At 51.4% G+C, this 25,634-nt stretch overlaps 3 protein-coding genes across 17 annotated transcripts in view; 2 read left to right on the plus strand and 1 right to left on the minus strand.

Moving 5' to 3' along the window:
- Positions 1-3,623: 3,623 nt before the first annotated feature.
- Myd88 (MYD88, innate immune signal transduction adaptor) lies at positions 3,624-7,693 on the minus strand. Its single transcript, NM_198130.2, has 6 exons — positions 7,284-7,693; positions 6,454-6,588; positions 5,882-6,062; positions 5,622-5,713; positions 5,192-5,367; positions 3,624-4,787 (listed from the first exon to the last, which is right to left on the minus strand). The coding sequence occupies exons 1-5, from the start codon at positions 7,609-7,611 to the stop codon at positions 5,213-5,215; spliced, it is 891 nt and encodes a 296-aa protein (NP_937763.2). The 5' UTR covers positions 7,612-7,693; the 3' UTR covers positions 3,624-4,787; positions 5,192-5,212.
- On the plus strand, positions 7,589-17,811 carry Acaa1a (acetyl-CoA acyltransferase 1A). 6 transcript variants are annotated; one of them, XM_063264886.1, is made up of 14 exons: positions 7,589-7,802; positions 8,586-8,723; positions 9,000-9,270; positions 9,410-9,503; positions 10,381-10,438; positions 11,655-11,734; positions 11,971-12,013; positions 13,738-13,836; positions 14,746-14,826; positions 16,072-16,262; positions 16,412-16,591; positions 16,867-16,922; positions 17,008-17,153; positions 17,472-17,807. In XM_063264886.1, the coding sequence occupies exons 3-14, from the start codon at positions 9,070-9,072 to the stop codon at positions 17,545-17,547; spliced, it is 1,305 nt and encodes a 434-aa protein (XP_063120956.1). In that variant the 5' UTR covers positions 7,589-7,802; positions 8,586-8,723; positions 9,000-9,069; the 3' UTR covers positions 17,548-17,807. The 6 variants fall into 6 exon arrangements, with proteins under 6 accessions (XP_063120956.1, XP_038936714.1, XP_063120957.1 ...); XM_039080786.2 differs by lacking the exon at positions 7,589-7,802 and having other exon boundaries at positions 8,586-8,708; XM_063264887.1 differs by lacking the exon at positions 7,589-7,802 and having other exon boundaries at positions 8,673-8,772.
- Positions 17,812-22,656: 4,845 nt separating this feature from the next.
- The window catches only part of Xylb (xylulokinase), a 41,318-nt gene continuing 38,340 nt past the window's right edge, over positions 22,657-25,634 (plus strand). For 2 of the 10 annotated variants that reach the window (XR_356707.5, XM_063265656.1), the window contains exons 1-2: positions 22,679-22,974; positions 25,104-25,326. Coding sequence is in view for 8 of the 10 variants with exons in the window: in XM_063265656.1 (XP_063121726.1) it covers positions 22,760-22,974; positions 25,104-25,326 (438 nt within the window). In the remaining 2 variants the exon portion in view is untranslated. Of the gene's footprint in view, positions 22,975-24,911; positions 24,987-25,103; positions 25,327-25,634 lie in introns of those variants that run through there. The other 8 variants (XM_039081644.2, XM_017595699.3, XM_017595698.3 and 5 more) reach the window with 8 other exon arrangements.

Consider the following 25,634-nt stretch of genomic DNA (forward strand, 5'->3'; position numbering starts at 1 on the left):
TGTGTGTGTGTGCGCGTGTGTGAGTGAAAAGAGAGTGCATACCGTGACAGGAACTCCCTGCAGCAGGCCCAGGTAGAGACATCTCAGTAGCCCATGGCAGCCCTTCATAAAAAACAGTTGTTCTCATTTCTCTTAACCTTAGCCCTGGACAACAGCTATATAGATTTTATTTGTGTGTGATTGCTTTTCGGTTGGCCTCAGTGTGCATAATTATTCTATTATATCTCACTTTCCTATTTCTTTCTCCTTCTGCTCTGGTGAATTCTGTGAAACTAGATGTTCCTTGATGTAATGATTCTGTTTATTTTTTTTTAAGATTTATTGGGGTTGGGGATTTAGCTCAGTGGTAGAGCACTTGCCTAGCAAGCGCAAGGCCCTGGGTTCGGTCCCCAGCTCCGGAAAAAAAGAAAAAGAAAAAAAAAGATTTATTTATTATTTATATGAGTACACTGTAGCGGTCTTCAGACACACCAGAAGAGAGCATCGGATCCCATTACAGATGATTGTGAGCCACCGTGTGGTTGCTGGGAGTTGAATTCAGGACCTCTGGAAGAGCAGTCAGTGCTCATAATCATTGAGTCGTCTCTCCAGTCCAATGTAATGATTCTTCAACAATTGAAAATTGAGGCATAGGGGCCCAGCTCATTGCACCACAGTCCTAATGGCCCAGGTGCATGCTGTGTGTTCTCATCTTGGAAACAATGTAATATCTGCACAGTGGGAGTTCCAGATCAATGCTTGACTTGCCAAGGAAGTTTGAAGAAATCATTAGAAATGAATTAGAACCAACATTGGGACCCCAAGAAAGGAAAAAAATTGAAGTTATGAAATAAGTTTTGTACAACATTTGGGAGTTCCTGGATAAGCAAGTATAGAATACACAAAATAATATACTAGTAAAACTAAGTCAATACACTGGGACTCTTACGAGAGTCATTGCGTGCAGCGTGCAGAGACAGAAAGCTAGCGGAACTACTGAGCTAAGGGTTAACTTGATTCTTTCTGGCCACTGCCTGGCAGTTTTTGTCCATGTCATTTATCATTAGAGCCTCACAGGAAAATGCAAGTAGCTGACCTCGGAGCTCTGAAGTATAATAAGTCAAAAGGTAAAGTTTAAATAATGATAAGTTTGCAATTATTATTATTCTGACCACAGGCCTGGGAATAGGGGAATCTTGAAACTTTGGGGAACAATTGTGATTCTTAGTTCTTTGTGGGATGTGGTTATTCTTTTGAATTTGATTTGGCAATGATTAGGCAATGTCTTTTTTTTTCCTACCTGGTTTTGGAGAATCAATAGAAGACTGGGGCAAGTTAAAGGTGAGAGAGCAAGTGGGGAGAAAGAGAGGTGCACATGAGGTGTGTATGAGGTGAGTAGAGAGAAAGAGAGAGTGTGTGAGGAGAAGACTCTGTGTGTGTGTGTGTGTGTGTGTGTAAGGAGAGTGCGTGTGGTGTGTAGGAGTGTGGGAGTTAAGAAAAGCAAAGTGCGCAGGAGAATACAGTGTGTGCAGATGCAAACTGCAAGCCATCAAGAGAGAGAGAGAGAGAGAGAGAGAGAGAGAGAGAGAGAGAGAGAGAAGAGCAGCCTTGAAAAATTGCCTGTCAAGTTTGTACCCAAAAGGTAGTCTGTGTCTGTTTATTATGCGCCTTCCAGATATCCCTGCTTCCAACTGAGAATTCCGATCCTGTGTCAAGGCTAGACCCCGACACCTATGGACTCTCAGGTACTGGAATTCTGAGCTGGAAAGTTGGCTCAGTGGTTAAGAGCACTTGCTGCTCTTGGAGAGGACACACGTTCATTTTCCAGAACCCACAACCTTTGGTAGCCAATGACCATTTATATCTCAAGTTCCAAGGGCTTCAACCCCTTCTTCTGACCTCTGTGGACACCAGGCGTGCACGCCGTACACATACAAACATGCAGACAAGACACTAGTATACATAAAATAAAAAGCCTTTTAGGAGATTAAAAAGCACTGGCACCCTGACTAATTATCTTTCCAGTAAGTACCTCCTCCCAACAAAGAGAGGCCTCATATCTAACAGGGGAGGTGATGTCGATGCTGCTGACTCAGGGGTCAAGTAGCCGGGTTTCAAAGTAGGCCAGTCTAGTGGTAACCCTCCACATGTAGCAACTTTGCACTTGAAATGTGGCTGCTCAAAACCAAGATGTGCAGCAAGCCTGCGTGCAATAGAATGAGGCCAGTGGGGTGTGATCTAAGGAAAGAGGAAGCATGGGACCAGGGAGCCACGGCCAGCTCACCACCACTTCCGTTCTCATCCTCCTTCAAGCAGCTTCCTGAAGCAGCAACAACCCTGCTCTTCCACCTGCCCAACCCACCTTCCAGGCAGTCACTCCTCTGTTCCTTCCCACATTCTTCAGTCTAGCACTCCCTACAGCCCACGAGGAAGCCAGAGCCCTGCTGCAGCCTGAGTGAGGTCCACGGCTGCAGTCATCTCTGCTGACCGTTCTATTCTAGTCTCCATCCTATGTGTGCCTCTTGCTTACATCTTTCCCTTAGTAGGTCTCCCAGCTTAGGGTTTGCTCTGTCCCCTTCACTTTTCAGAGCCCTGTCTTCAGGACACGGAGGACGTATGGCTTTTACCCAGCTAGTATACCTGCTGCCAGGGCTCCACTACCTGGCTCCTGGGTGGTTCTGACTTTCCTGCATCTGCATCTTGCTTCTTCTACTGCCGTCTAATTTCCTTTAGATCAGAGCATGATTAGCTTTAATATTCTGCTTTGGCCTGGCCCCATGGAACAAACAGATCCCCAATGAAGCAAGTTTCTGAAATTCAGTGGTGATTGGAAATACATGAATTTTCAGAGATGCAAAAACAGCAAACGTTCCTTTAAAAATTAAAGTACTGGGCGCAGTGACACATACACCTTTAGTTCTAGCACTTGGAAGGCAGAGGCAGGCAGGCCCCTGTGAGTTTGAAGAGAGTCTGCTCTACATGGCAAATCCTGGGACAGCCAGATCTACATAGAGAGACCTTGTTACAAAAAAGAATAACAATTTTAGCACCCTCCCTTTTTTGTGACAGAATGCCCTATGTTTCCTAAACTGTAGGGCTCAAACAGCCCTCCTGCCTCAGTTTCACAGGGAGCTAGAACCATAGACATACTATCTTACCTGGCTCTATAATTACAGATCTTGAGGAAGTTGGAAAAGTGGTGAGAGTTCTGCCACTCCTCACACGATCTCCTCCTATCTGAAGACCAAAAATGTAGCATCAGTATTGTGTGTGTGGCACTTGGCCATCCAACGGCTGGATGTGTGGGACACCATGATCAAGAGGTAGATAGTGGTCTGAGAACACAGCTCAGACGACAGTTTGCCTAACATGGATCCTGAGCTCAATCCCTGACACTGCACACCAGAGCCAGGACATGGTTTAACCTAAGAAGGACTCAGGCTGCTGCAGGGTGAAAGCTTCTGGAGCTGATGATACCTTCGGCTCCACTTGGTCCCTGCTGAAGCCGAGCCCATGAGACTGAGGCTCAGCCATCGGGGAGCCCTCGAGGACACCACATTATAGAGAAGGTTCTCTTACATGAGAAGTTCCTAACCCAGTTCTCAGCTTCCAAACACCTTAACACACATACAGTCACGAGTATGCTTTCTCAAAATAGAATACTTTTTATTATAAATTTCACATACAGAAGTACAAACCACAAATAGGAGCCTCTCTATTGACATCCTCAGAAAACCTATAAAACAGGTACAGGAGACACTTTCCCAAGGCTGCTTTCAAATGCTCAACATCAAGCATTGAAATGCCCCACGAGCTCGTGCAAAGAGGCCTCCATTCCTCCTCCAGACACTGAGGGGAGACCCATTTTCTTTAGGACTCAGGACCCTGGGGTGTGTGCCCTGAGAGGGACCATGACATTGTCTCTGTGTTAGAGAACTTGAGAGGAATTTGCAAACCGCACTGCTGGGGAGAAAACAGCTGATCCTGCAGCTGGTTTGTGGGGTGAAGCCAAACTGCTTCTCCTTTTTTTTTTAAATCTTCAGTTTGCTAAAGGCCCAAATGCTATCACATTAGGGGCCTTTCTAGACTTTGCTTTCAATGATTGGAGAAAAGAGAGGAGAAATTAACAGTGCCATCATCTTTTGTGGGGGTGGGGGAGGATGTGGGGGAATAGGCTCTCATGTAGCCCAGGCTGACCTTAAACTTGGTGTGTAGTCAGTGATAACCCTGGACTACCGCCCAAATGCTGGAGTTATAGGCACGTGCCACTACCTCATGCAAAGGCACTTCATTTTTGTCCAGGGAGACCGCCAGGCCCCCTTGATGGTAGAACTCTTCCTCTCAGCTATTCTTAGGAGCTGTCCCAAAGGAAACACACATATGCAGATGCCTGTGTGTTCCCGGAAGCACAAACAAGACTATATGGGGCCACATGCCTCCAGCCACTGGGGGCGGAATGTTTTTGTGTGTCTGCTGCTTGTTAACAAAGCAAGTAATCATCGTACAGAAGGTTGGTAGAAAGCCTTCGGGGTTGGCGAGCCAGGGAGGAAGCTTCCCTGATGACATTGTCCTTGTGGTCCTGGTGGCCCAGCTCGTAAGTGATAGGCATGTCAGGGGAGACAGGATGCCACCTCAAGCAAGGCAAAACTGAGATGTGTGCCCAGGCATGGGTGGGTGGGAGTAAAAGGCTGTCCTGGTTGCTCAGGCCAGTCACCACTGAACATGGACTGAGCCTGAGGGGAGCCAAAGATGCAGACAGGACAGCGTTGGAGAATCCGGCTCCAAGTCAGCTCATCTTCCTCTCTGCCCTGTGGGAGGAGGAAAGGGAGTTTAAGGTGGACAGGGGTAAGCAGCTGCCCTGGCAGTCTGTGATCCCTTTAACAGCCAGTGTGGTCCTTCTGCTCCCCTTCAGCACAGACCCCTAGGATAGCGGGAACAGTGCCTCGCCATTTCCCTGCCTGATCTCCATATCCTATTTCTTAGGTGAAGACGCTGAGGCCAAAGATGACTCCTCCACTTAGACTCATTCAGCCCCAATAAACACTGTGCTGCCTGGCAACCCGGCAAGTAACAAGGTCACTTGCAGTCACTGTTCCATAGGACATAAAGATGGTGTCCAGAGGATGTCTGGCTACTCTAGATGACTAGGGACAAGCTCCCCCCCTACAACATCAGAGGAGGCAAGCAGAAGAACACAGAAAGACTGACAGACCTAGGGCTCCCGGGGCCATCTTCAGGGCAGGGACAGAGCCTTGGCAAGACGGGTCCAGAACCAGGACTTGGTGCAAGGGTTGGTATAGTCGCAGATAGTGATGAACCGTAGGATACTAGGAAAGTCCTTCTTCATTGCTTTGTACTTGATAGGGATCAGTCGCTTCTGTTGGACACCTGGAGGCCAAAGAGTGTGATATTAGGACTACATGGGGGCCTATGCTGGGGCAGGCTCAGTCCCTAAAGCACGGGCTAGCACCAGCTCTCCACCAACGAGGCACCCATGGTAACCATGGTACATATCCCCTACATAAAAAAGTACACAGGTCCATCCTCAGAGATCTGTGGTGTTTTGGTTTTGCATTCCTGGCCTAACATCTTAAGATGATACCTCCTCCCTCTCTCTTGGACCCAGGCAGGCCTAAGCTTACCTGGAGACAGGCTGAGAGCAAACTTGGTCTGGAAGTCACATTCCTTACTTTGCAGGTAATCGTCAGAAACAACCACCACCATGCGACGACACCTGAGGGAGAGTGGCAGAGTTCAGACATTGCAGTGACTTCCTTCAGAGGATGGTGTGGTCAGGAAGGACCACATTACCCAGGCTGGACAGAGCCCAGGTAGCAGGAGAGTCCTAGTATCAGGGCCTCTGGGTTTCATGCACTCAGTCACTCTTAGATGTCTAACCAACCTTTTCTCAATGAGCTCGCTGGCGATGGACCACACGCAGGTGCCAGGCAGGACATCGCGGTCGGACACACACAATTTAAGCCGATAGTCTGTCTGTTCTAGTTGCCGGATCATCTCCTGCACAAACTCAATATCACTGGGGCAGTAGCAGATGAAGGCGTCGAAAAGCTCCGGCGTTTGCCCTGAGGACGGGGGATGAGGGAAACAATCAGCCTTCTATGGAAGGCTAGAAGGAGCCCAACCTGGAGCCTTCCGTTTAGGGAACCTGGGCCTGCATCCATCCCAAAGCGATGTCATAGCCACGCCCATCCGGCCAGTGAAAAGATAACTCCCTCCCAGATGAAAGCCAGGCTAACAATGGAGTAGACGGGGGCAGTACGGGCTCAGAACCACTCTGAGACAGGACTGCTATTATCCCCATTTCCTAGATGGGGAAACCGAGGTTCAGAATGAGCGGCTTGCCCAAAGTCCCCAGATCCATCCATCCACTTCCAGTATCCATGCTCTCTGCACACCACAAGTCTGGAGCTGAACCCAATTATTCTATCCAGGGGAGCAATGCTGGGCCATTACCCAGGGGGTCATCGAGGGTGGTGATGCCTCCCAGTTCCTTTGTCTGTGGGACACTGCTCTCCACTCTGGCCACCTGCAAGGGCTTCTCAGACTCCTGTTTCTGCTGGTTGCGTATGTATTTCTGGCAGTCCTCCTCTGTGGAGAAGAGACAGGGTGTAGAGGTGCCCCAGGTGTCCCAGTCTGCTGCTGTTCACACTCAGAATCCTGTCTTTGTTCCATGGGTCTACTTGGGCTCTGAGCCTTCCCCAGCCACTGGTGCCAAGGGTGGCTCTATGGACGGACTAACCCTCTCCCTTTCTGACTCTCTCAAATGAGCGTGTGAGAGGACTGAGAAGTAAGTCTGCTTCTCTGACCCTTCATCCTGCCTCCCCTCTCTAAGGCTCTAGAGAATGGTGTCAAATTGGGCATCTTGCAGGGTGCAGGGGACTGAATGTCTGAAGGGCTCAGGCACCCAGTTAGTGCCCAGTGAGGATGACGACCCCCGTCTAGCAAGGTGTACCTCACTGTGGGGCGTTGTGCTGAGTGCCAGTGAGTGGTGGAAGGGGCTTTAGTCCCTCACTTGTCCTGTTGATCCTGACACAACGGAGATACTCAGAGAGAAGCAGATCTTGACTCCTGGACCAACAGAAGGTCTTTGCCTAGGCTCTTTCCACATCTTTTCCCTACCTCAGGGTGTTTGGTTCCTCTCCCGATCCCTTGCTATCTCTACATATTGACAGGAAATTCGACTGTCACTCTCTCCCTCCCAAGCACACCCCAGAAAAAAGATTAATATGCCAAGGCCAGCCTCGTCGACCATTGGCACAAGGCCAGAAAACATGTTTCCTTACCGATGCGGTCCTTCAGTTCATACAGTATATCCTCACGGTCTAACAAGGCTAGCAACTCTAGCAGCCTGCCGACCGACGAGCCAGAGCGCCCCTGCCAGGCATCCAACAAACTGCGAGTGGGATCGGGGCGCGTCTCAAACTCGCGGATCTCCAAGTACTCGAAACCCATCTCCTCCGCCAGCGAGGTCCAGTCGGCCGCCGCGGTTGTCCGCGGGTTCAAGAACAGCGAGAGGCGGCGCCTCACTCCCACGTTGAGCGCGACCAACGGTAGAGAGAACAAGTAGGAGTCCACGGACACGGATCCCACGCGGGGGCCTCCCGCAGACATGGCAAGCAACCCTGGGCCCCGGTTCTGTACGGTGCGCTCGCTTGTTGAGCTTCCTACTTCCCTTAAGGCTCCTGCCAACCCCTCCTCCTTTCGCTTTCCGAGAAGCTCCGCCCCTTGCTAGAATCTGGAATCCGGACCCACAACACGCAGCCTGAAATTCAACCCACTTGAGTTCTCACCTCCCCTTGAAGGTGTGAGAGCTTATAGAAACCGCCTCTGACGTCCGCCTTGGCCCACCGACCTGTCCTGGGCGATCTGGTAGTGGTGGCTATGCGTGGTGAAGTGATTCAGCCTTGTTTAGGACTTGACAGGAGTTACAGCTCTTCCGTACAGTAATTTAGATTCTGGTAATAGGGAGGGAAGAGACGGACTGGCTTCGTAAGCAGTAACCTGAAGGCTCAGTCTACCTTAGCCATCTGGGACAAGTGGTGACTGTGCTTTTTAAAGGGAAAGTCCACGACCTTGCCCGAGAATAGACATTTAGGGCATCCTGTCCTTTGTTATCTTAGACAGACAACACTACCTTCCGAGGGTCTGCAAAAAGCACACGGACCTATCACTTTACTCTTTAACGTTGGGCTTAGACCAAGGAAGAGTGTTTTCGTTATTTCGCTCGGTTAATTTACTTAGGTGTCAATCACCAGTACTAGATCTCCCCCTTCTCCTCCCCCGGGCTTAGTAGAATTCCTTGGGGAAAGTGGGCATTAATGGCGTTATCCCAAACGAACGTAGAACAGGCTTAAGACATGTGGGGCAGTGCCACAGTTAGAACCTGCCTGCCATTCAGCACCTTCACACCAGCCGGACACCCAAAATTAATTTGTTTTCTGAGAGAGCTTCTGTGACAGCCCAATAGGGTTGGGGCTGAACTAAGTACCTCAACATTATCTAGGTCCTCGGTTCTGGGTTTTGAGACCCGGGGCCGAGCACAGCAAATTTTGAGGAGAAACAAGTGTCTTCCCTGGCTCTTCCAGCAAAGGGAGAAGCCCTGAGTCGAGCTCCGCCTTCCACGCCGCTGCGCGGTGACCTCAGAAGGAGGGACTCCCTCGAGACTGAGTTCCTCTTAGGAAACCAGAAGTTTGGGGCGCCTCCTTTCCGTGAGTCTACCAAAGGTTGTGCAAACACTAGTTTCCAGTCTGCCTTTCTAGGGGAGGATTAAGAGTACGCCTTATGATTGGCTTCCGTAAGATTGGCGGGCGGGGCTTTGCGTGGAAAGAGTCTTAGGACGGGTCTTGGGCGGGGCTCTGGGGCAAGGGGTGAGTGGGTGGGCGGCCCTCAAGCAGACACCCCTTAATCTAATTGGTTGTGTCTAAGAGTGGGCGGGCCCTCTAAAGACCCCATCGCACCACTCTCAGCATTATCCTACCCGAGCTCTGATCCACTTTCAGGCCTCGTGAGGTAGAGGGCTGGCCTGCGCCTGCGCCTGCCATCATTTTGGTTTGTTAAGCAAGGCAGAGCATGAGCGAGTCGGTGGGACGCACCTCCGCGATGCATCGGCTGCAGGTAGTGCTGGGCCACCTGGCCGGCCGACCCGAGTCGAGCTCCGCGCTGCAAGCCGCGCCCTGCTCCGCTAGCTTCCCGCAGGCTTCGGCCTCCGACGTGGTGGTGGTGCACGGACGGCGCACCCCCATCGGCCGCGCGGGCCGCGGCGGCTTCAAGGTGAGGCCCCTCGGGCGGGCGAGAGGAGCAGAAGGCGGCCAGAGTGGGTGGGATCCTGCCCTCGGGGGTCCGGTGAGCGCAGAGACGCCGGGTGGGGATGAAGGAGTTGGGCTCACCGCTGCTGCGCCTCGCCCTGCAGGACACCACCCCCGACGAGCTTCTGTCGGCCGTGTTGACCGCGGTTCTCCAGGACGTGAAGCTAAAGCCTGAGTGTTTGGGAGACATCTCTGTGGGTGAGCTCCCCTGAGGGTCCTGCACCACCCCACCCAGCCTCTCTTTCTTACCAGAACCTGGGTTTCACTGAGCAAGACTACGGATTCCACCGATTTCAGTGGGATGGTCAAAGGGCCCTTTTACAGGGTTCGCCTAAGATCATTGGGAAACACAGACATCTACATTATGGTTCATAACAGTAGCAGAATTACAGTTCTGAAGTAGCAATGAAAAATAATTTTGTGGTTGGGGGTCACCACAGCATGAGGAACTGTATTAAAAGGGTCACAGCACTAAGATAGTTGAGAACCATTGATCTAAAGCCCAGAAGTTCCTGGAGACTTCCAGGAGGTGAGAAAACGCAGTTCTCTACCTACATGAACATCCTGACCCGGGTACGGGTGCAGATGGGTTCACCCCACCCTGCGCTATCCTTGAGTTACAACAGAGTATAGGACATGGTTTTGTCCCCAGGTGCCAGCCTGCTCCTCGTGCCTGCACCATCGCAGGGTTTGGAGGAGGATACTTGGGGAGGTGAACAGTTGCAGGATCTGACCTCTTTCACCCACAGCCCGTCTTCTCACAGCGTTCAGGCTGTGCACTGTGTCTCTTACCCTAGTGTCTCTCCTACTACCGAGCAAGCAGCCCCACTCCCCACCCCAACCGTGATTTAGAAGAGCATACCTTGGCCCCTTCAGCACTGGGCTGGTAGATGACTGGCTGTTGGGTAGCTGGCTCCCCATTTTCCAGACTCCAGACTTCTATAGCTTCACACGAGCCTGGGAAAATCCTAAAGTGATCCGTTAGAAAGATCTGGAATGTTTCCTCTCTGGAACTCACAGCTGAACCTCAGTGTGCAGAACACTACTTGGTCCTGAATAAGGTTTCTATCTACAGGTAACGTACTTGAGCCAGGAGCCGGAGCAGTCATGGCGCGCATTGCCCAATTTCTGAGGTAACCCTTCTACCTCTGGTGGGGGATTCTACCACCATGAACCAGTCCGTAGGTGACAGGTTATCAGGTTGGACAGTAGATAGCAAGTCAGCCAGAATCCTTGGACCCAACAGTGCTCCTACTGGGTTAACCAACCCAGAAGCAGGATACCCAGGGCTTTGGGACCAGAGCCAAGGTGACCAGATGCTTCCCAGGGCCGAACTTTTGTTTACCCTTGGAAGCATGGACTCTGACCTCATATGTCAGATAAATAATCACGTGACCACTTGATCAGGATCTTTACTTCATTTGCTACTTGAGCTGCCTGAGAACCCTGGGCTCAGTCAGTTATCAGAAGCTTGACGGTAGCTGGGGTGGGGGAAGCCAGGGCTCCTGGACATCTTGGCCCTTCCAGGTAGGGAAGCAGTAGCTCATTTGCAGGATTAAGAGCAGCAGTAGCCAGAGTCCAAACCGGGGAAAACCTTTTGTCTAGAGACACGGAAAGGGTCAGACTTAGCCTCCCTGTCCCTCTTGTAACTTTCCTGTTCATCTCTCACCTGCTTCTTCATTTTGACTTTCCCTTCTCTGCTGTACTGGCCACCCTCTCCCTATACACTCGCTCTGCCTATTCTGTCCCAATAGAGAGCTCTCTCCCTGCTCACCTAGCTCTGGCCAGTCCCTGCCCAGACACCTCGGAAGCTCTCAAGCATCAGATGAGTGACCTTCTTGTCCACCAAGTCACTATGTGCCTCCCTGTCGCTACAGACACTTGCAATGGAGGGTCTGCAAACACATGCCCTGCTACCTTGAGCTTCTAAGCTCAGGCAGGGGGAGCTCGTTTGGTCCACCCACAGGCACTCTTCCTCTCCTTCAGAAGTTTTGACAAAGGAAAGGTAGACATCTTTGCCCACAAAGAGACTAGCCACCAGCCTAAGAGCTAGGTCTCATGGGCAAGGCTTCCAACCATCTCCTCAGTTGCAAGTGGCTGTAGCGACAGGGTTTGCCTAGTAGTTGACCCCTCTGCATCTATCTACCCTAGTGGGAGCAAGGCCAGCTGTTACCTCCTGGTCTGTACACTGCTGTGGGCCATAATGGGACCCTAAAGACTCGTGGGTCCTGCTTTCCATGACACAGGGTCGAGTCCGGGGCTGACCACACATCCAAGGATGACTAACCACCATCTCCCCCAGGGATGGCTGCACATCCAGGGCTGACCGCCATCTCCCCTCTGTTTCAGTGGCATCCCAGAGACCGTGCCTCTGTCAGCAGTCAACAGACAGTGTTCATCGGGACTGCAGGCAGTGGCCAACATTGCTGGTAAGTAGTGATTCCTGGGTGCCCATGAGTGGACCCTGACCTTGGTCCTTCCTCAGGACCCTAGGCAGGAAGAGTGGAGGGGCACCCATTGCCACACCCCTAGCCTTTTTGGGTGCTCCCGGGTCTTCCATGAGGCTCCGTTGAATGCACCCCTGAGAACAGGGAGGGAACGGGCTGTGCTGCTCCAGGGCGGGCCCGCTCCGGCCAAGGATAATTATGGAGTGCTTTCGTTGCAGGTGGCATCAGAAATGGGTCTTACGACATTGGCATGGCCTGTGGGTAAGATGGCCTTCCCGCCGGGCCTTATTAACCAACACAATAATCAAACTAATTTCTCTCTCAGTTCGGAGGGGCCGTGATTCCAGGCTTCTCCCCGCCCACGAAGACAGCTGAATAGGGTGGGCTTCCAGAATGTGTCTAGGAGTGGCCCAAGCCCTGGGCTGCTCAGGAATGGGCCAGTCTTAGCACAAGCAGGAAGCGGAATTGGGTCTCTAAGGTACCCTGGGGAGCTGCCAGGGTGGAACCTATAGGCAAGCACGCTGAGACAGTACTACCCCTGAGGGTACCCCCATGCCGCTCCTGTGTTCTCTATGCCTGGAGAGAGAGGAATGTCAGTTCCGATTCTCTAAACCCAGAGACATACAGAGCAAAGCCTCGGGGCTCATTCCCGTCCATCCCAACTCGTGAGACGAGAGGCTTTTAGGTTGGAAGCCATCATAAAGCCAGGGGCAGCTTGTATCATACAACTTCTACCCCTCAGCCATTCTCTTGCCTCCGGTCTGGCACTCGGGTACACACATCTGCGTTCTGAGGGACGGTCTGCTGGGTATTAGTTTACCGTCACCACATAGACTGCAGTCCAGGGTGCCAGGACCTAGGCTTTGGGTTGTTGGAAGCTGGAAAGATGGTTGAGGGAGGTCTCGGCAGGCCTCGGAGCTGGCGGCTCCAGGTTCCGTAGGATAGCTTTTGATAGGAGGCATTGCTGGCCTGTGGTCAGGTCCTGGCTGCCTGCACCAGGTTGTCCTGACCTATGTCCCTGTGGGAAGACATCCATAATCCACAAATGAGGACCGTGGTGGCCAAGGGTCACAGCCTGCCTGGCCATTACTGTTCTCTGTGTTTGTCACAGCGAGGGCAGCGGATGTGGCTGAAGGGAAAGGGCTGGGGCTCCATGAGTTCCTCAGGGGGTTCTAGACCCAATCAGCTTGAGGAACCTCGTGTTGGAAGCAAAGCAGGTGTATCTTTAGGATGCCCACGTTATGACCTGACCATCCCCTAGCCGAGGGTTATCTCTGGAGCCAGACTACCTAGCTGTGGTCCAGGTTGGTTGGACAACGGGGGACATTCTCCTGCCACTCAGACCTCACTGTCCTCATGGGACACGCATACTTCAGCTCTGTGAGGATCAGCTGGCACCATGGGGTCTGTGTCTTGTGATGACACTGTTTGAAGGGATCTTATGCTGTAAAAGAGTTCAGGCTACTGCTAGAGGTAGAGGAAAAACCTCTCGGTTAAGGTCGTCTGCTGTAGTCTTGAAGCTTTACCCCCAACCCACACACCCTGTCCAAGCCCTGGACGCTTGTCTGTTTCAGTCAGGCCTCTCTCTGATTGACGTTAACTTCCTGTTTGTTTTAAAGGGATTTCTCCTTTCTCCCTTTGACTTTGATATTACTGAGAGCTTAGCCTAGCTCTGGGCCTTTGTCCTGTGCTGGGGGGGAAGGGGGGTACCAGTAGGCTGTGCCTAGGGACTGCCTGTTTCCTGCATCTGCCCTGGGAGTGTGTCTGGTAGAGTGCCGGGTCCTAAGCTTGAGGGAAAGAAGGCTCGGCTACCTTGTAACCTCCAGCTGCCCTTCTCAGGCAGGCTTCCTAGAGAGCTTACCTCACTCCCCAAGGGCTCCCTGGATCTTTATTCCCTAGCACTTGTCACACAGATGGCTGTCCCTAGGGCTTCCTATGAAAACTGAGAGCTCATTCCTTCTTCTCCCCTTCTTCCTCCTCCTCAGGGTGGAGTCCATGTCCCTGTCTAACAGAGGGAACCCTGGGAATATTTCCTCCCGCCTGCTGGAGAGTGACAAAGCCAGAGACTGCCTGATTCCTATGGGGTGAGTGTTCATGGGAAGCTGTGTATGTATCCACTCACCGTTCTGCCTGTCCTTCACCAGACAGCAGCATACTCTTCTCTGACTGGCAGTACTCAGCTTCCTCTTCTTCCTCTGACTGTCTCATGCTCGACGGGAACTGGGTATGAGATCAATGCTGCCCTTGACCTCGCTTTCCTGAGGTCCCCCCTATACAACACACACACACACACACACACACACACACACACACACACACACACACTCGTTCCTCTCCAACTCTACAAATGTCCAAATGCACCTCACTCTACATTACTGTGCCTGAGGTGCTGTGTCTTAGGGAAGGCAGTGGGAGTCCTCAAAGCCTTGGGAGGCCTCAATAGTTGAAGACACGGGGAGCTTGGCTTTTGTTATTGCGGGGGAGGGCTCGGGCCTCTGAGATACCTTGTAAGAAGTCTGTTCCATCTCTCCAGTGCTTTATAATTCTGCAGCCGTGTCTCTGAGCTCTCCTCAGTTTGTCCAAGGGCAAGGCATTCTGGGAGGCTCACCATAGGAGAACCATAGGCTGGCCTGGCTTTCTCCACATCCTGTGTGTTTCCAAGAGCAGCCTAGAAGCCGCAGGAGAAACTGGGGCCAGATAGTGTCCCCAGCATCCTCCTGCCTATGTCTTATGGGCAGAGACGACTCACCCGGGGGGAACAGTTCCTTCTGTAGGCCCCACGTTCAGGCTGCTCTTCATTCTTTGAGGTGTGAGTCTTTGAGCATCCGTGGACATGGGCGCTCAGTATTTAAGATGAGCCAGGAGTCCCTGGGGCGTGGACTGAAGCTCTGTCTCTGACGTGGACGCCCAGAGGTGCAAGCCTAGTCCTTCATCATGTCCCTGGCCCTCAGGCCAGCAGACCCACGGCCTCTGCTTTCCTGTGTGTGCACTAGGATAACCTCGGAGAATGTGGCTGAGCGGTTTGGCATCTCACGGCAGAAGCAAGATGCCTTCGCGCTGGCCTCTCAGCAGAAGTGAGTGCAGAGGGATGGGCTGAGGGTGGGGCTGGAGAGTGGATCGGGTAGAGTTTTGCCAAGAAACAAACTGTAGGTTGATGTCCTTATGCAGGTGAAGGCAGGTACAGGATAGATCGAAGCCTGTCGTTAGATGAGAAGGAAGGATGAGCAGGAGAAAAGTTTTAGGGAGGAGGAGACCGGAGAGAGGAAAGAGCAGCCAGGAGAACTTGGAGGCAGATGTTAACATTTCTCTCTGCACATTTACAGGTCGTTATGACTGTTCTTAAGGGATGGATACAGGGCTTTGTATGTCTCGGTGAACAAATTATATCTTATCTAGATGGGCAATTATATCTTATCAGTTGGATCAGAGGTTATTGTGTGGTGTGTTCTTTCATGTGGTGACTTAGTTGAGTTCAAGAGAGTTTGTGGTGGCTGGAGACACTAGGCCGCCACGGAATTGGGATGTATGTGCCTAGCATGGTAGTAACCCGCCTTGGGAACGAGATGGGTAGAGAGATTGCTGACGGGCTTAGAGAGTAGCATTGGCAGTGTGATATGGGATGGAGCTTAGCAGGTGAGACGCTTTGCTGACTGAGATGAAAATATCCCATAGATGCCATGTGGCCCGACAGTGCCAGCACTAGTGTGGGATAAAAGAAACTATATTATACCGCACCAGCGAACGTCTTGTCTCTATCTGGAAGGTAACAGTGGCCAGCATCATGATAGGTTGGACACATGCACAGGCTTCCCAGAGGTGATAGAAGCAGCTAGGAGCTTGTCCAGCTATTTGAAGAACTTAGGGTAGCATCAGGAATGAGACGCTGCCCCTAAAAGGTGAAAGGAGAGGACCGCTTCCCCAAAACCGACCTCTGACCTTTATATGCATGCTCTGAACTCTATATGCATACTTTGGAGGATGAGGGGTATATGTGCATGTACACGCGCCCCCCCCCCACATATTTAATTTTAAAAGAATTGTAAGGAGGGCCAACATCTTCAGACTTCCTCTTCCCCCTCTTTGAGGTGACCTAGTGAGTGCCATGGAGCAGACAAAGAAGAGATTCTGAATGTCCTCAGGCATCCTGTACCTACCAAAAGTAGGGTCCTGACAAATTCTTTCTAGTCAGGGCTCCTCGTGGGCCAGGTATATTCTCAGACCTCAAACCCTGAAGTACATGTTCTGAGCTGGCCAAGGCTAGGGACAGGCAGGAAGGGATCCCAAACATGCCTATGTCTTACTGCCCACGGTGCTGGCAGGGCAGCAAGTGCCCAGAGCAAAGGCTGCTTCCGTGCTGAGATCGTACCTGTGACAACCACTGTCCTCGATGACAAGGGTGACAGGAAAACCATCACCGTGTCTCAGGATGAGGGTGTCCGCCCCAGCACCACCATGGAGGGCCTGGCCAAGCTGAAGCCTGCCTTCAAGGATGGAGGCTCTACCACGGCTGGTGAGCGTGGGCCAGGATTAGGGCCGATCTCGGTGGCTTGTTCTACTCTGAGACCTGGAGCTGACCAGGCCGCCTGGGAAGGTGATGGTGGGGGGCTGGCTCTCCTCAGGCCCTGCCTGACGTCTCCTCGTCCCATCCTTCCTCCCCAGGAAACTCCAGTCAGGTGAGTGATGGAGCAGCCGCCGTCCTGCTGGCCCGGAGGTCCAAGGCTGAAGAACTGGGCCTCCCCATCCTTGGCGTCCTGAGGTCCTATGCAGTGGTCGGGGTCCCTCCTGACATCATGGGCATCGGACCTGCCTATGCCATCCCTGCGGCCTTGCAGAAAGCAGGTGAGGTGGCTCCTTCTCACCCTGTGCTTGGATCCTTCATTACCTGGATCTGGGACTGGGGAGTGCTGGGTTTGACCTTCTGGGTGCTGTGGATGGAGCGGGCTAGCACCCTACACCCGAGGCCTTCCTGGCACTACAGCTGGCTGGGTCTCACTCTCTTGTCCCTAGAAGACAAACATCAGACTCCTGGGATCTAGGCTTGGGATAGAGTCCTGGGGGAGTCCAAAGTCCTGCCCAGTGGTTGTTGTCAATTCTGGCCTATGCCTCACCCACAGGGCTGACTGTGAATGACATAGACATCTTTGAGATCAATGAGGCCTTTGCAAGTCAGGTGAGCCTGGGTGTTGTGGTAGGATTGACTGGGCCAGCAGTTCAGAGCAGATGGAGACTTTAGCTCCTGCGCTTGCTCCTTCCAGGCCCTCTACTGTGTGGAGAAGCTGGGAATTCCTGCAGAGAAGGTGAACCCCCTGGGGGGTGCAATAGCCCTGGGCCACCCCCTGGGCTGCACCGGAGCAAGGCAGGTGGTCACGCTGCTCAATGAGCTGAAGCGCCGAGGCAGACGGTAAGGCTGCTCCTCGTGGGGTGCTGTGGGGGTTATTAGAGCTGGGGTGTCTGATAGCTGAGGCGTGGGGAGGTGAGCACACACGCAGGGGTTCTGAACTGGGAATGGAGGGGTGAGACCTGTCTTCCAGAAGCCTTGCTTCAAAAACAGCATAACCATGCGTGCCACCTGGGTGTGTGTCTGTCCGGGGCTCAGTTCCCACAGATCTGCTGTGCTGGCTTGGACTCTGCCCATGAACCCTTGTGACTGCAGCCCTGCCTGATGGGAGCATGGGTTGGGGTTTGGCTACTCGAGCCAACACTGGTTCTTTTTCCCCAGGGCTTATGGCGTGGTGTCCATGTGCATTGGGACTGGGATGGGAGCCGCTGCTGTCTTTGAATACCCTGGGAACTGAGGCCCTGACTGCAGGCACTACCCAGAGAGTCCTATAGTAGTGTCTGGAGAGGGATGGTACAGAAGCCATCTTCGTGGGACACTCAGCAGTGGAGGGATTTGTCACAGCACTTCAATTCAGAAGATGTAGTCGATGTTGGAACAGGAGGTGGAACTGCCCTGTCAAGTACCCCAAGCCATGCTAAAGTGAGCATGGGACACCCAGGTTGCAAAGCCATCTGTACCTCTGACGGATGGGTGTAGTAAATGTGTGCTGTCTCATTTTGGTGGCTGTCATATCCTTCGCAGGCAGCTTTCGCCTCCTGGATTCTGTGTATAAATGATTAAGAACCAGGGTGTCTCCGGTGAGATCTAGCTGTATGCAGGCTCTGGGGACCTGTCATGAAAGACCTCAGCTGACACCATTGCCCTAGAAGAGGCTCCCCCATCTCAGGAGTCATCTAGCCCCTAGCCACCCCCCCTGCTCTCCAGCTGTGGGCTATGCAGAATTCTTTAGTGGAAGGCTGAGGCTGGGGACTGGATGTCTTCAAGCTACTCAGGCAGCAGGCATAGGAGGCATCCCACTGCTGCAGCCCAGCTTACCTTCCACCACCTGGACTCGGTCTAGCCCACTGCTCCTGGGAATAGGTGCTGAGGATAGCCTCCCATGGTCCCCCTCTGCCTCCTCCCTTCTATGGAGCTGTCATGTGATCTTTCCCAAAGGAGGTACAAACTCTTCCTTCAGATAGAGAGCCACAAACAGGTCAACGTTGATTCTGCTCAGGTCCAGCTGGACGAACTATCATTTGTCTGGGTTTCCTTACATGGGTAGCTCATGTTTGGTCACACCACTGAAGAAAACATTCTTCTCCCTTCCCCAGAGAGGCTTTCATGTCCTCCAGGGAAGGCTGCTACCCCGTAAGCCCTCTCTGCCCTCCGTGGTGAAATGTTAGTGGACCCATCTTGTGTGGCTCTCTTGAATCACAGCTGCTGAATGTTCAAGAAGCAGAGTCTGGAAGATGGGGGTCCACAGCTGGCCCCGCACTAGGCTCCGTAGGAACCGGACCATGGGGCAGCCTCTCTGACTGCTGGCACCCTGGCAGTCTCTAATCAACCTCTGTCGTTGCCAAGGTTATGCTCCTCCCAGGCCATAGAATCCTGTTAGCCTGCTCAACCTCTGCTTCTGGCATTCCTCTGGGTCTGTCCTTCAGTACCTGTCGCCCAAGCCAGGCGCTCTGCTATGCCTAGCCTGGAGCAGGGTCTCCCTCAAAGCTGTTTTGGGCTCACATTGTCCCCACCCATCAGGCCATCCCCTGGATCTAGCCAAGTAGGTTTCATTTTAGTATACTAGACACAGGCTTCATCTTCAATCTTAAGGGTGCATGGTTGACTTCCCACTCTCCAGCCCCCACTCTCAGGGCAAGGCAGGCCTGGGAACAGAGCCCAGCCAGGCACCATCCTCCTCGCTGGCAGGGGAAGGGAGCCTCCATTTTGCCTGAGTGGTTGGCTTGGCACACCCCAGGAGCAACATCCTCCCATCCCCCCGAGTCAATAACACCATCTTTCAGTCTGCTGCATGTCCACTCCAGCACAATCTGGTGTACCTGGAGGTTCTAGGAGGACAGCAGGTGGGGGACACGGTGTCACCTCAGGTTATTGGTGGCCTGCTCCATCTGCAGTTGTCTGTCCCTTGCTTTTCCTCTCGCAGCTACAGAAGGTACAGGAATTCCCTCCTTGGGGCAGTCTCCCCAGCCTGACTGCATTTGCTTCCCACACACATGCTCTGTGCGGCTTGAGGTCAGGGCAGAAGCCAAGCTTTCTCTGCCCTCAGAAATTTGGGGACCAGAGGAGATAAGAGTAAAGAAATTGCCCTTCTCATTTAGCATGACCTGGACTGGGGTCTGTGCATGGACCGAGGAGAGATGGCTCCTATCCTGAGGACAGGAGGGGCTTGCTAGGGTCTGAAGTGGAACACCTAAGGCAGCTTTTCCCTCTACAGTGCCTCTGGCCACTGTGGGGAGCTGGGCTGTGGAACATGAGTTGGCTAAGAACAGCAGAATGGAGACTGGAACTTTGGCTAAATGATGGGAATTAGGCCAGAGCTGACACTGAGTTCCTCATCCTCTTGTGTTTTTCTCTCAAGTGCTGGGCTTACAGATTTGTGCCTCCACCCCCTGAAACCACTTATCATCACCACACCACCATCATCATCATCACCATCACCACCATCACCATCATCACCACCACCACCATCACCACCATCATCATCATCACCACCACCACCACCACCACCACCATCATCATCATCATCATCATCACCATCATCATCGAGACATGGTTTTGTGGTGTAATAGAACCCTGGCTAGTCTGGATCTTACTTTGTAGAGCAGGCTGGCCTAGCATTTAGAGATATCCCAAATTCTAGAAGTAAAGGCATGTGCCACCATGCCTAGCAACCTGGCTAATTATTAAGAGGAAAGAGTTAAGCCAGGCACAGTGGTATACGCCTGTAAACCCAACACTTGCAAAGTGAAGTGGGGGCAGGAGGGTTTGTTCATTCACTGAAGGTCATTCTTGAGTACATATGAGTTTGAGGCAAGCCTGGGCTACAAGAAATTCTATGGAAGACACCAAGGAAACACACACACTCACACACACACACCATTCACACACATTCACACACAAGCTCACACACACACTCAATGCTTACACACATATGCTCACACACTCTCACATACCACTCATGCTCACACACATTCACACACACACTTACACACATTCACACACACATGCTTACACATTCACACACATTCACACTCAACACACACACACACACACACACACACACACACACACAGTGGGATTCCTGTTGTGCGAATGCGCAGGTCTCCTCATCTGTATCTGTTTCTTGTGCCTTTTCTCAGGCTCTGTTTCTTCTGTTTGTTTTGCCCGATTCTGATGTGTTGGTTTTTGTTTTATCTGATTACTTTTCACTATGTTATACTTTATTACTATTCATTAGCAGTCTGTTTGTTTTCTAATGGGAGATAGAAAGTGGGTAGATCCATGTGTGAGAGGAGGTGAGGGGGAACTGAGAGAAACGGGACATTGTAATCAGGATATAGTAAGGAAAAATCTTATTTTCAATAAAAGGAAAAAACATTCTGTCTCATAGAATGATTGAGAAGTTTTTTTTTTTCTTTTAAGATTTATTTATTTTATGTATGTGAGTACACTGTTGCTTTCTTCATATACACCAGAAGAGGGCATCAGATCCCATTACAGATGGTTGTGAGCCACCATGTGGTTGCTGGGAATTGAACTCAGGACCTCTGGAAGAGCAGTCAGTGCTCTTAACCACTGAGCCATCTCTCCAGCCCACAGTCGAGAAGTTCTAATCAGGGCTGGAGAGATGGCTCAGTAGTTAAGGGCACATCTGCCTCTTCAGAGCATTTGAGTTCACTCCTAGCAGGTGGCTCGTCCCTGCCTGCCACTCTAGCCCCGTGGACTCCAGGGGTATCTGCCTTCACATACACATAATTTTTCAAATGAATATTTCTTTTAGAAGTTCTTTTTTTTTTTTTTTGGTTCTTTTTTTCGGAGCTGGGGACCGAACCCAGGGCCTTGCGCTTCCTAGGTAAGCGCTCTACTCTTTTAGAAGTTCTAATTGAATTATAATCCCAGCACTTGGGAGGCTGAGGCAGGAAGATCACTGTGAGTTTGAAGTCTATAAAATGCTAGGCTGGCATGGTCTGAAGAGTAAGACATTATCTCTGAAAGAGGTGGGTAGGATGGGAGAGATGGCTCGGGGTGGTAGCATGTTATTTTTCTGTTTGTTCTCCTTTTCTGTATCATTTCAGCCCATAAGTCACAAGTTATGAACCATATAAAGTAGATGGCAATGTAAACACCACTTCTTAACCACCAGTTTCTGAGTCTCAATGATTCTCATGATAACATGGGGGCATGTCTTTCTTTCTAGACTTTTCCTTCCTGTGGGTAAATGTACTAGCTTCGAAAGTACACAGAATGAGGCAGGCAGACCCAAGGGATGGACACAGTAAAATCAGAAGATGATTACCATTTAATTTTCCTAAACCAAATTTGCTTCTAAAGAGAGTTCAAGCACACACTGGCAGGCTCATCCCCTTTGGGAAAGGCAAGTTCCCCTCCCTGCAGAGATGTTTGTTTACACATCAGAGCCCAGCTGCAAACATTAACTAAGCTTTTTAAAAACCTCAGTGCCCTTTTAACCAAGCTACTTATTTAACAGAAAGCAGGACCAACTCCACCCTCCAACTGGGACCAGGAGTTACGACATGCTTGTCCTGTTAGTAACGATTGGTCAAAATACTATCTCCCCTCATAACAGCTTCCCACTGGTCTAAAGACTAATTTTATTTCTTCTGAGTCTCAATAGACTGAATATAGACTTAATTTCCAATAGAACCCCAAGATGAAATCTTCTGCGTATAGACATATTATAAAACTATAGATACATGAAACAAATTATTGGATCTGAATTACAATTGACCTATCTAATTTGGTCCCTAATTTCTGGTGGTTTCTTTGTTTTGCTTTTTTTGTCACAATACTGGGGATCTGTATCCTTGTTCCTGCTAGGCAAGTGCTTTGTGGATGAGTTACTCTCTCAACCCAAATTTTTTTTTAATTTCTTTTTTTTAAACATTTATTTATTTATTATGTATATATACATCATACAGCTTTCTGCCTGCATGTATGCGCCTGCAGGCAGAAGAGGGCACCAGACCTGACTATAGATGGTTGTGAGCCACCATGTGGTTGTTGGGAATTGAACTCAAGACCTCTGGAAGAACAGTCAGCGCTCTTAACCACTGAGCCATCTCTCTAGCTTGAGGCCCTATTTCTTCATTGTCCGTTTGATATCTGTACACATGCCACCATGCACATACCAAATCAATTGATCGATCGATATCAATCAGTGTAAAGACAAAATCTGAAGTAAACCAGACTCTGCTTTATATTGGCTGACCCTGAGATTCTTTTCTGTGTTAGAGACAGGAGTTTCAGTTGGCCCGGGTTGAGGTAACTCAGAGGTTAGGGGGAACTCCCCAGGCTCCTGGGGATGTTGGAGTGAATCTCTTCATCCCTGTGCCTCTTGGCAGCATGTCTCTATGGATGTGGTGCACAGAGGAGGCTACCATTTGCACATCTGGGAAAGAGCCCTTGCCAGGGGTTGACATCAGCCCTATATGGCCTTATTTAACCTTCCCAGCTTCGAGAACTGTGAGAAACTCCTCTTATTTAGGCCTGTCGTGGCTATCCCTGGTTGTCAACTTGACTATATCTGGAATGAACTACAATCCAGAATTGGAAGGCTCGCCTTTGATCCTGATCGAGAGGCTAGATCTCTGGACTTCCATTCACAGATGCTGCTGATCACTGTTGGGGAGTTGGACGACAGACCGTAAGTCATCAACAAATTCCCTTACTATACAGAGACGACCCCATGAGTTCTGTGACTCTAGAGAACCCTGACTAGGACAAGGCCTTAAGCTTTGGTTTTAGCAACATAAACGAGGCACAGTAAGGTCCTTTTGGCCCCATTGACTCTTTTCTTTCCAAAATTTTTAGGACCCACCTCGCCACTCTTCAACCTACTTCTAGATACCACGCAACTGTCTAAAGGCCCGCCTTCCAGGAAGGCCTTTTAATCTAGTATCTGCCCGTCATGATTCCTTAATGTTCCACGGATTCTTCACAATTCCGAGTAGCCTCCACCTGTCCTACTCTGAGCTCTTTTCCGACATCTGACTCACCCACTTGGAGACGACAGCTCCCAAGTCATTGTTTGCAACCCAGACACACATCCAAACTGGCCTGCCCAACATCTCCACTCAGACACCCCAAGAGGGACCCCAAGCAGTCTAGCTAAATTACTAGGTCATCCACATCACCCAGCCTGAGTTCCTTTCCCTGTGTCCAACTAAGGGTAGGAAACCCCTCTCCATCCAGAAGTGGCCTCTTTGGATTTCATCATCCCACCCCCACACCCACACCCACACCCACACATGCTGCTTTGAGACTAGGTTTCACAGTGTAGTCCTGGCTGTCCTGGAACTTTCTATGTAGAGTAGGCTGGCCTTTAACTCCCCAAGATCTGCCTCCGGAATGCAAAGTCCTAAGTCACCCTGGGCCCATTCTTCATGCTGTGCACCAACACGCTTTCCTGACACCATCCACTAAGCCCTTTTCTGAGGTGCAGGGTGAGCATACTGTTCAGTGGAGGATGAGAGTCATGGGGAACAGAGCCACCCCACCTGAGTCAGCCCAGGCAATCGGCTGACCCATGGGTCACAATACCAGATGATTTCAAACTGGGAATCGTGCCTTAACGTTTGGGAAAGTGAGGTAGGAGGTTCAGGAATTCAAGGCCAGTCCCAGCTATACTGTAAGTTCAAGGCCACCCTGAGGGCATGTGAGACCTTATAAGAGATCATGTCATGCTATACTTGTTGTTACAGGCCTATAATCTCAGCTACTGGGAGGCTGGTGGGAGGATTGTAAGCCTGAGGCCTGTTTGGGCAGAAGGAATTTTCGAGCCTAGTCAAGACTGTCAAAATAAGCAAACAAAAAGAAAAAATAGAAGGAGAAGGGAGAGAGATTATTTTATATATTATTAGTATTTTTTGTTATGTATCCCAGGCTGGCCTCAACTCATCGGCCTCCAGTCTCACCTATCCAAATACTGGATTAGAGTGTAAGCTACTATCCCAAATTTAATTAAGATTTTATTTTTCTAGTTGACTCTAGAACACAGGTCAGACAAAAGCTATTTCTTCGGTCTCCATTTACATTTTTCTTTTCCTTCCATATATATATGGGAGGGTGGTGTCATCTCACTGTGTAGCCTTGGCTGACCTGGAACTTTCCTATGTAGATCAGGCTGGCCTCAAACGCATAGAGATCTGTCCACCCAGCCTTCCTCATGCTGGAATTAAAGGCATGCACCAACACGCCCAGTTTGACCTTCAGAAGTCCACCCCACATTTCACTTTGAGACAAAGTGTCTTAATTCCGTAGCTCTGATTGCCTGGAATTCTCTATGTAGACCAGACTGGCCTTGAATTCACAGAGATCCACCAGTCTCTGCCTCCTGAGTGCTGGGATTAAAGGCATGCACCACCACAACTGGCTTCTTCAGCCCCTTTTTAATTTTATTTGAGACCAGGCTCCTTCCTTCCTTCCTTCCTTCCGTCCTTCCTTCCTTCCTTCCTTCCTCCCTCCCTCCCTCCCTCCCCCCTCTCTCTCCCTCCCCCCCCTCTCTCCCTCCCTCCCTTCCAGCCTGAGAATTCCGGGAGGCGGGGGGGGGGGGGGGGCAGGACCCTCCCTGAAGGACTTGCAAGAACTAGTTGCCCCAGAGTTCCCAAGTGTCTCCAAGGAAAGCCAGGCCTTCTTAGGTCGGGGCAGGGGTGAGTGGTGAGTGTGGGTGGGGTGAACTGGAGGGAAGCCACTTCGCTGCCGGATGGGGACCTGCACCGGTAGCGACCACCAAGTGCCCCATCCAGACCCAGTACCACTCGCGACCTCCCGCAGGCGGCGCCAGAGGGCAGTCCCACCTCGTGACTCCAGTCCAGAGTCCTGCCGGGCGTGGCGAGAGGCGGGCCCTGGAGTCTGGGCGCCGGAGCGCAGCGACAGTCTCGCCGCCTCGGGACACATGGACGCACGGACGCACAGACGGACGGTGGGAACCCCCAAGACCATGGCGGAGCGGGCGGGCCGCCGCTGTTGCCTGGGCTGGGACTTCAGCACGCAGCAGGTACGCGGGGGGCGCGGAGTGGGAGCCTAGCGATGCCTGCCAGCGAGACGCGTCCTCCCGGAAACCTCCGGTGCCTTCCTGCAGAACCCCGAGAACAAGAGCACGAACACGTAGCCGGGCGAAAGTGCCTGGAGAGGTCCACGCGAGTCCCGGTTGCAGATGACTGGAATACGAGACACTCGGCGAAAACGGCAGAGCCCACAGGCTGGCAGACGTGTGCGCGCATGCATAACCTAGATCCGGTTTACAACTGAGCGCCTTTACTTTACTTTATTATTTTATATTTTGAGGCAGAACTTTACTATGTA

The sequence above is a fragment of the Rattus norvegicus genome, chromosome 8, assembly GCF_036323735.1.
Source record: "Rattus norvegicus strain BN/NHsdMcwi chromosome 8, GRCr8, whole genome shotgun sequence".
NCBI lineage: Eukaryota > Metazoa > Chordata > Mammalia > Rodentia > Muridae > Rattus > Rattus norvegicus.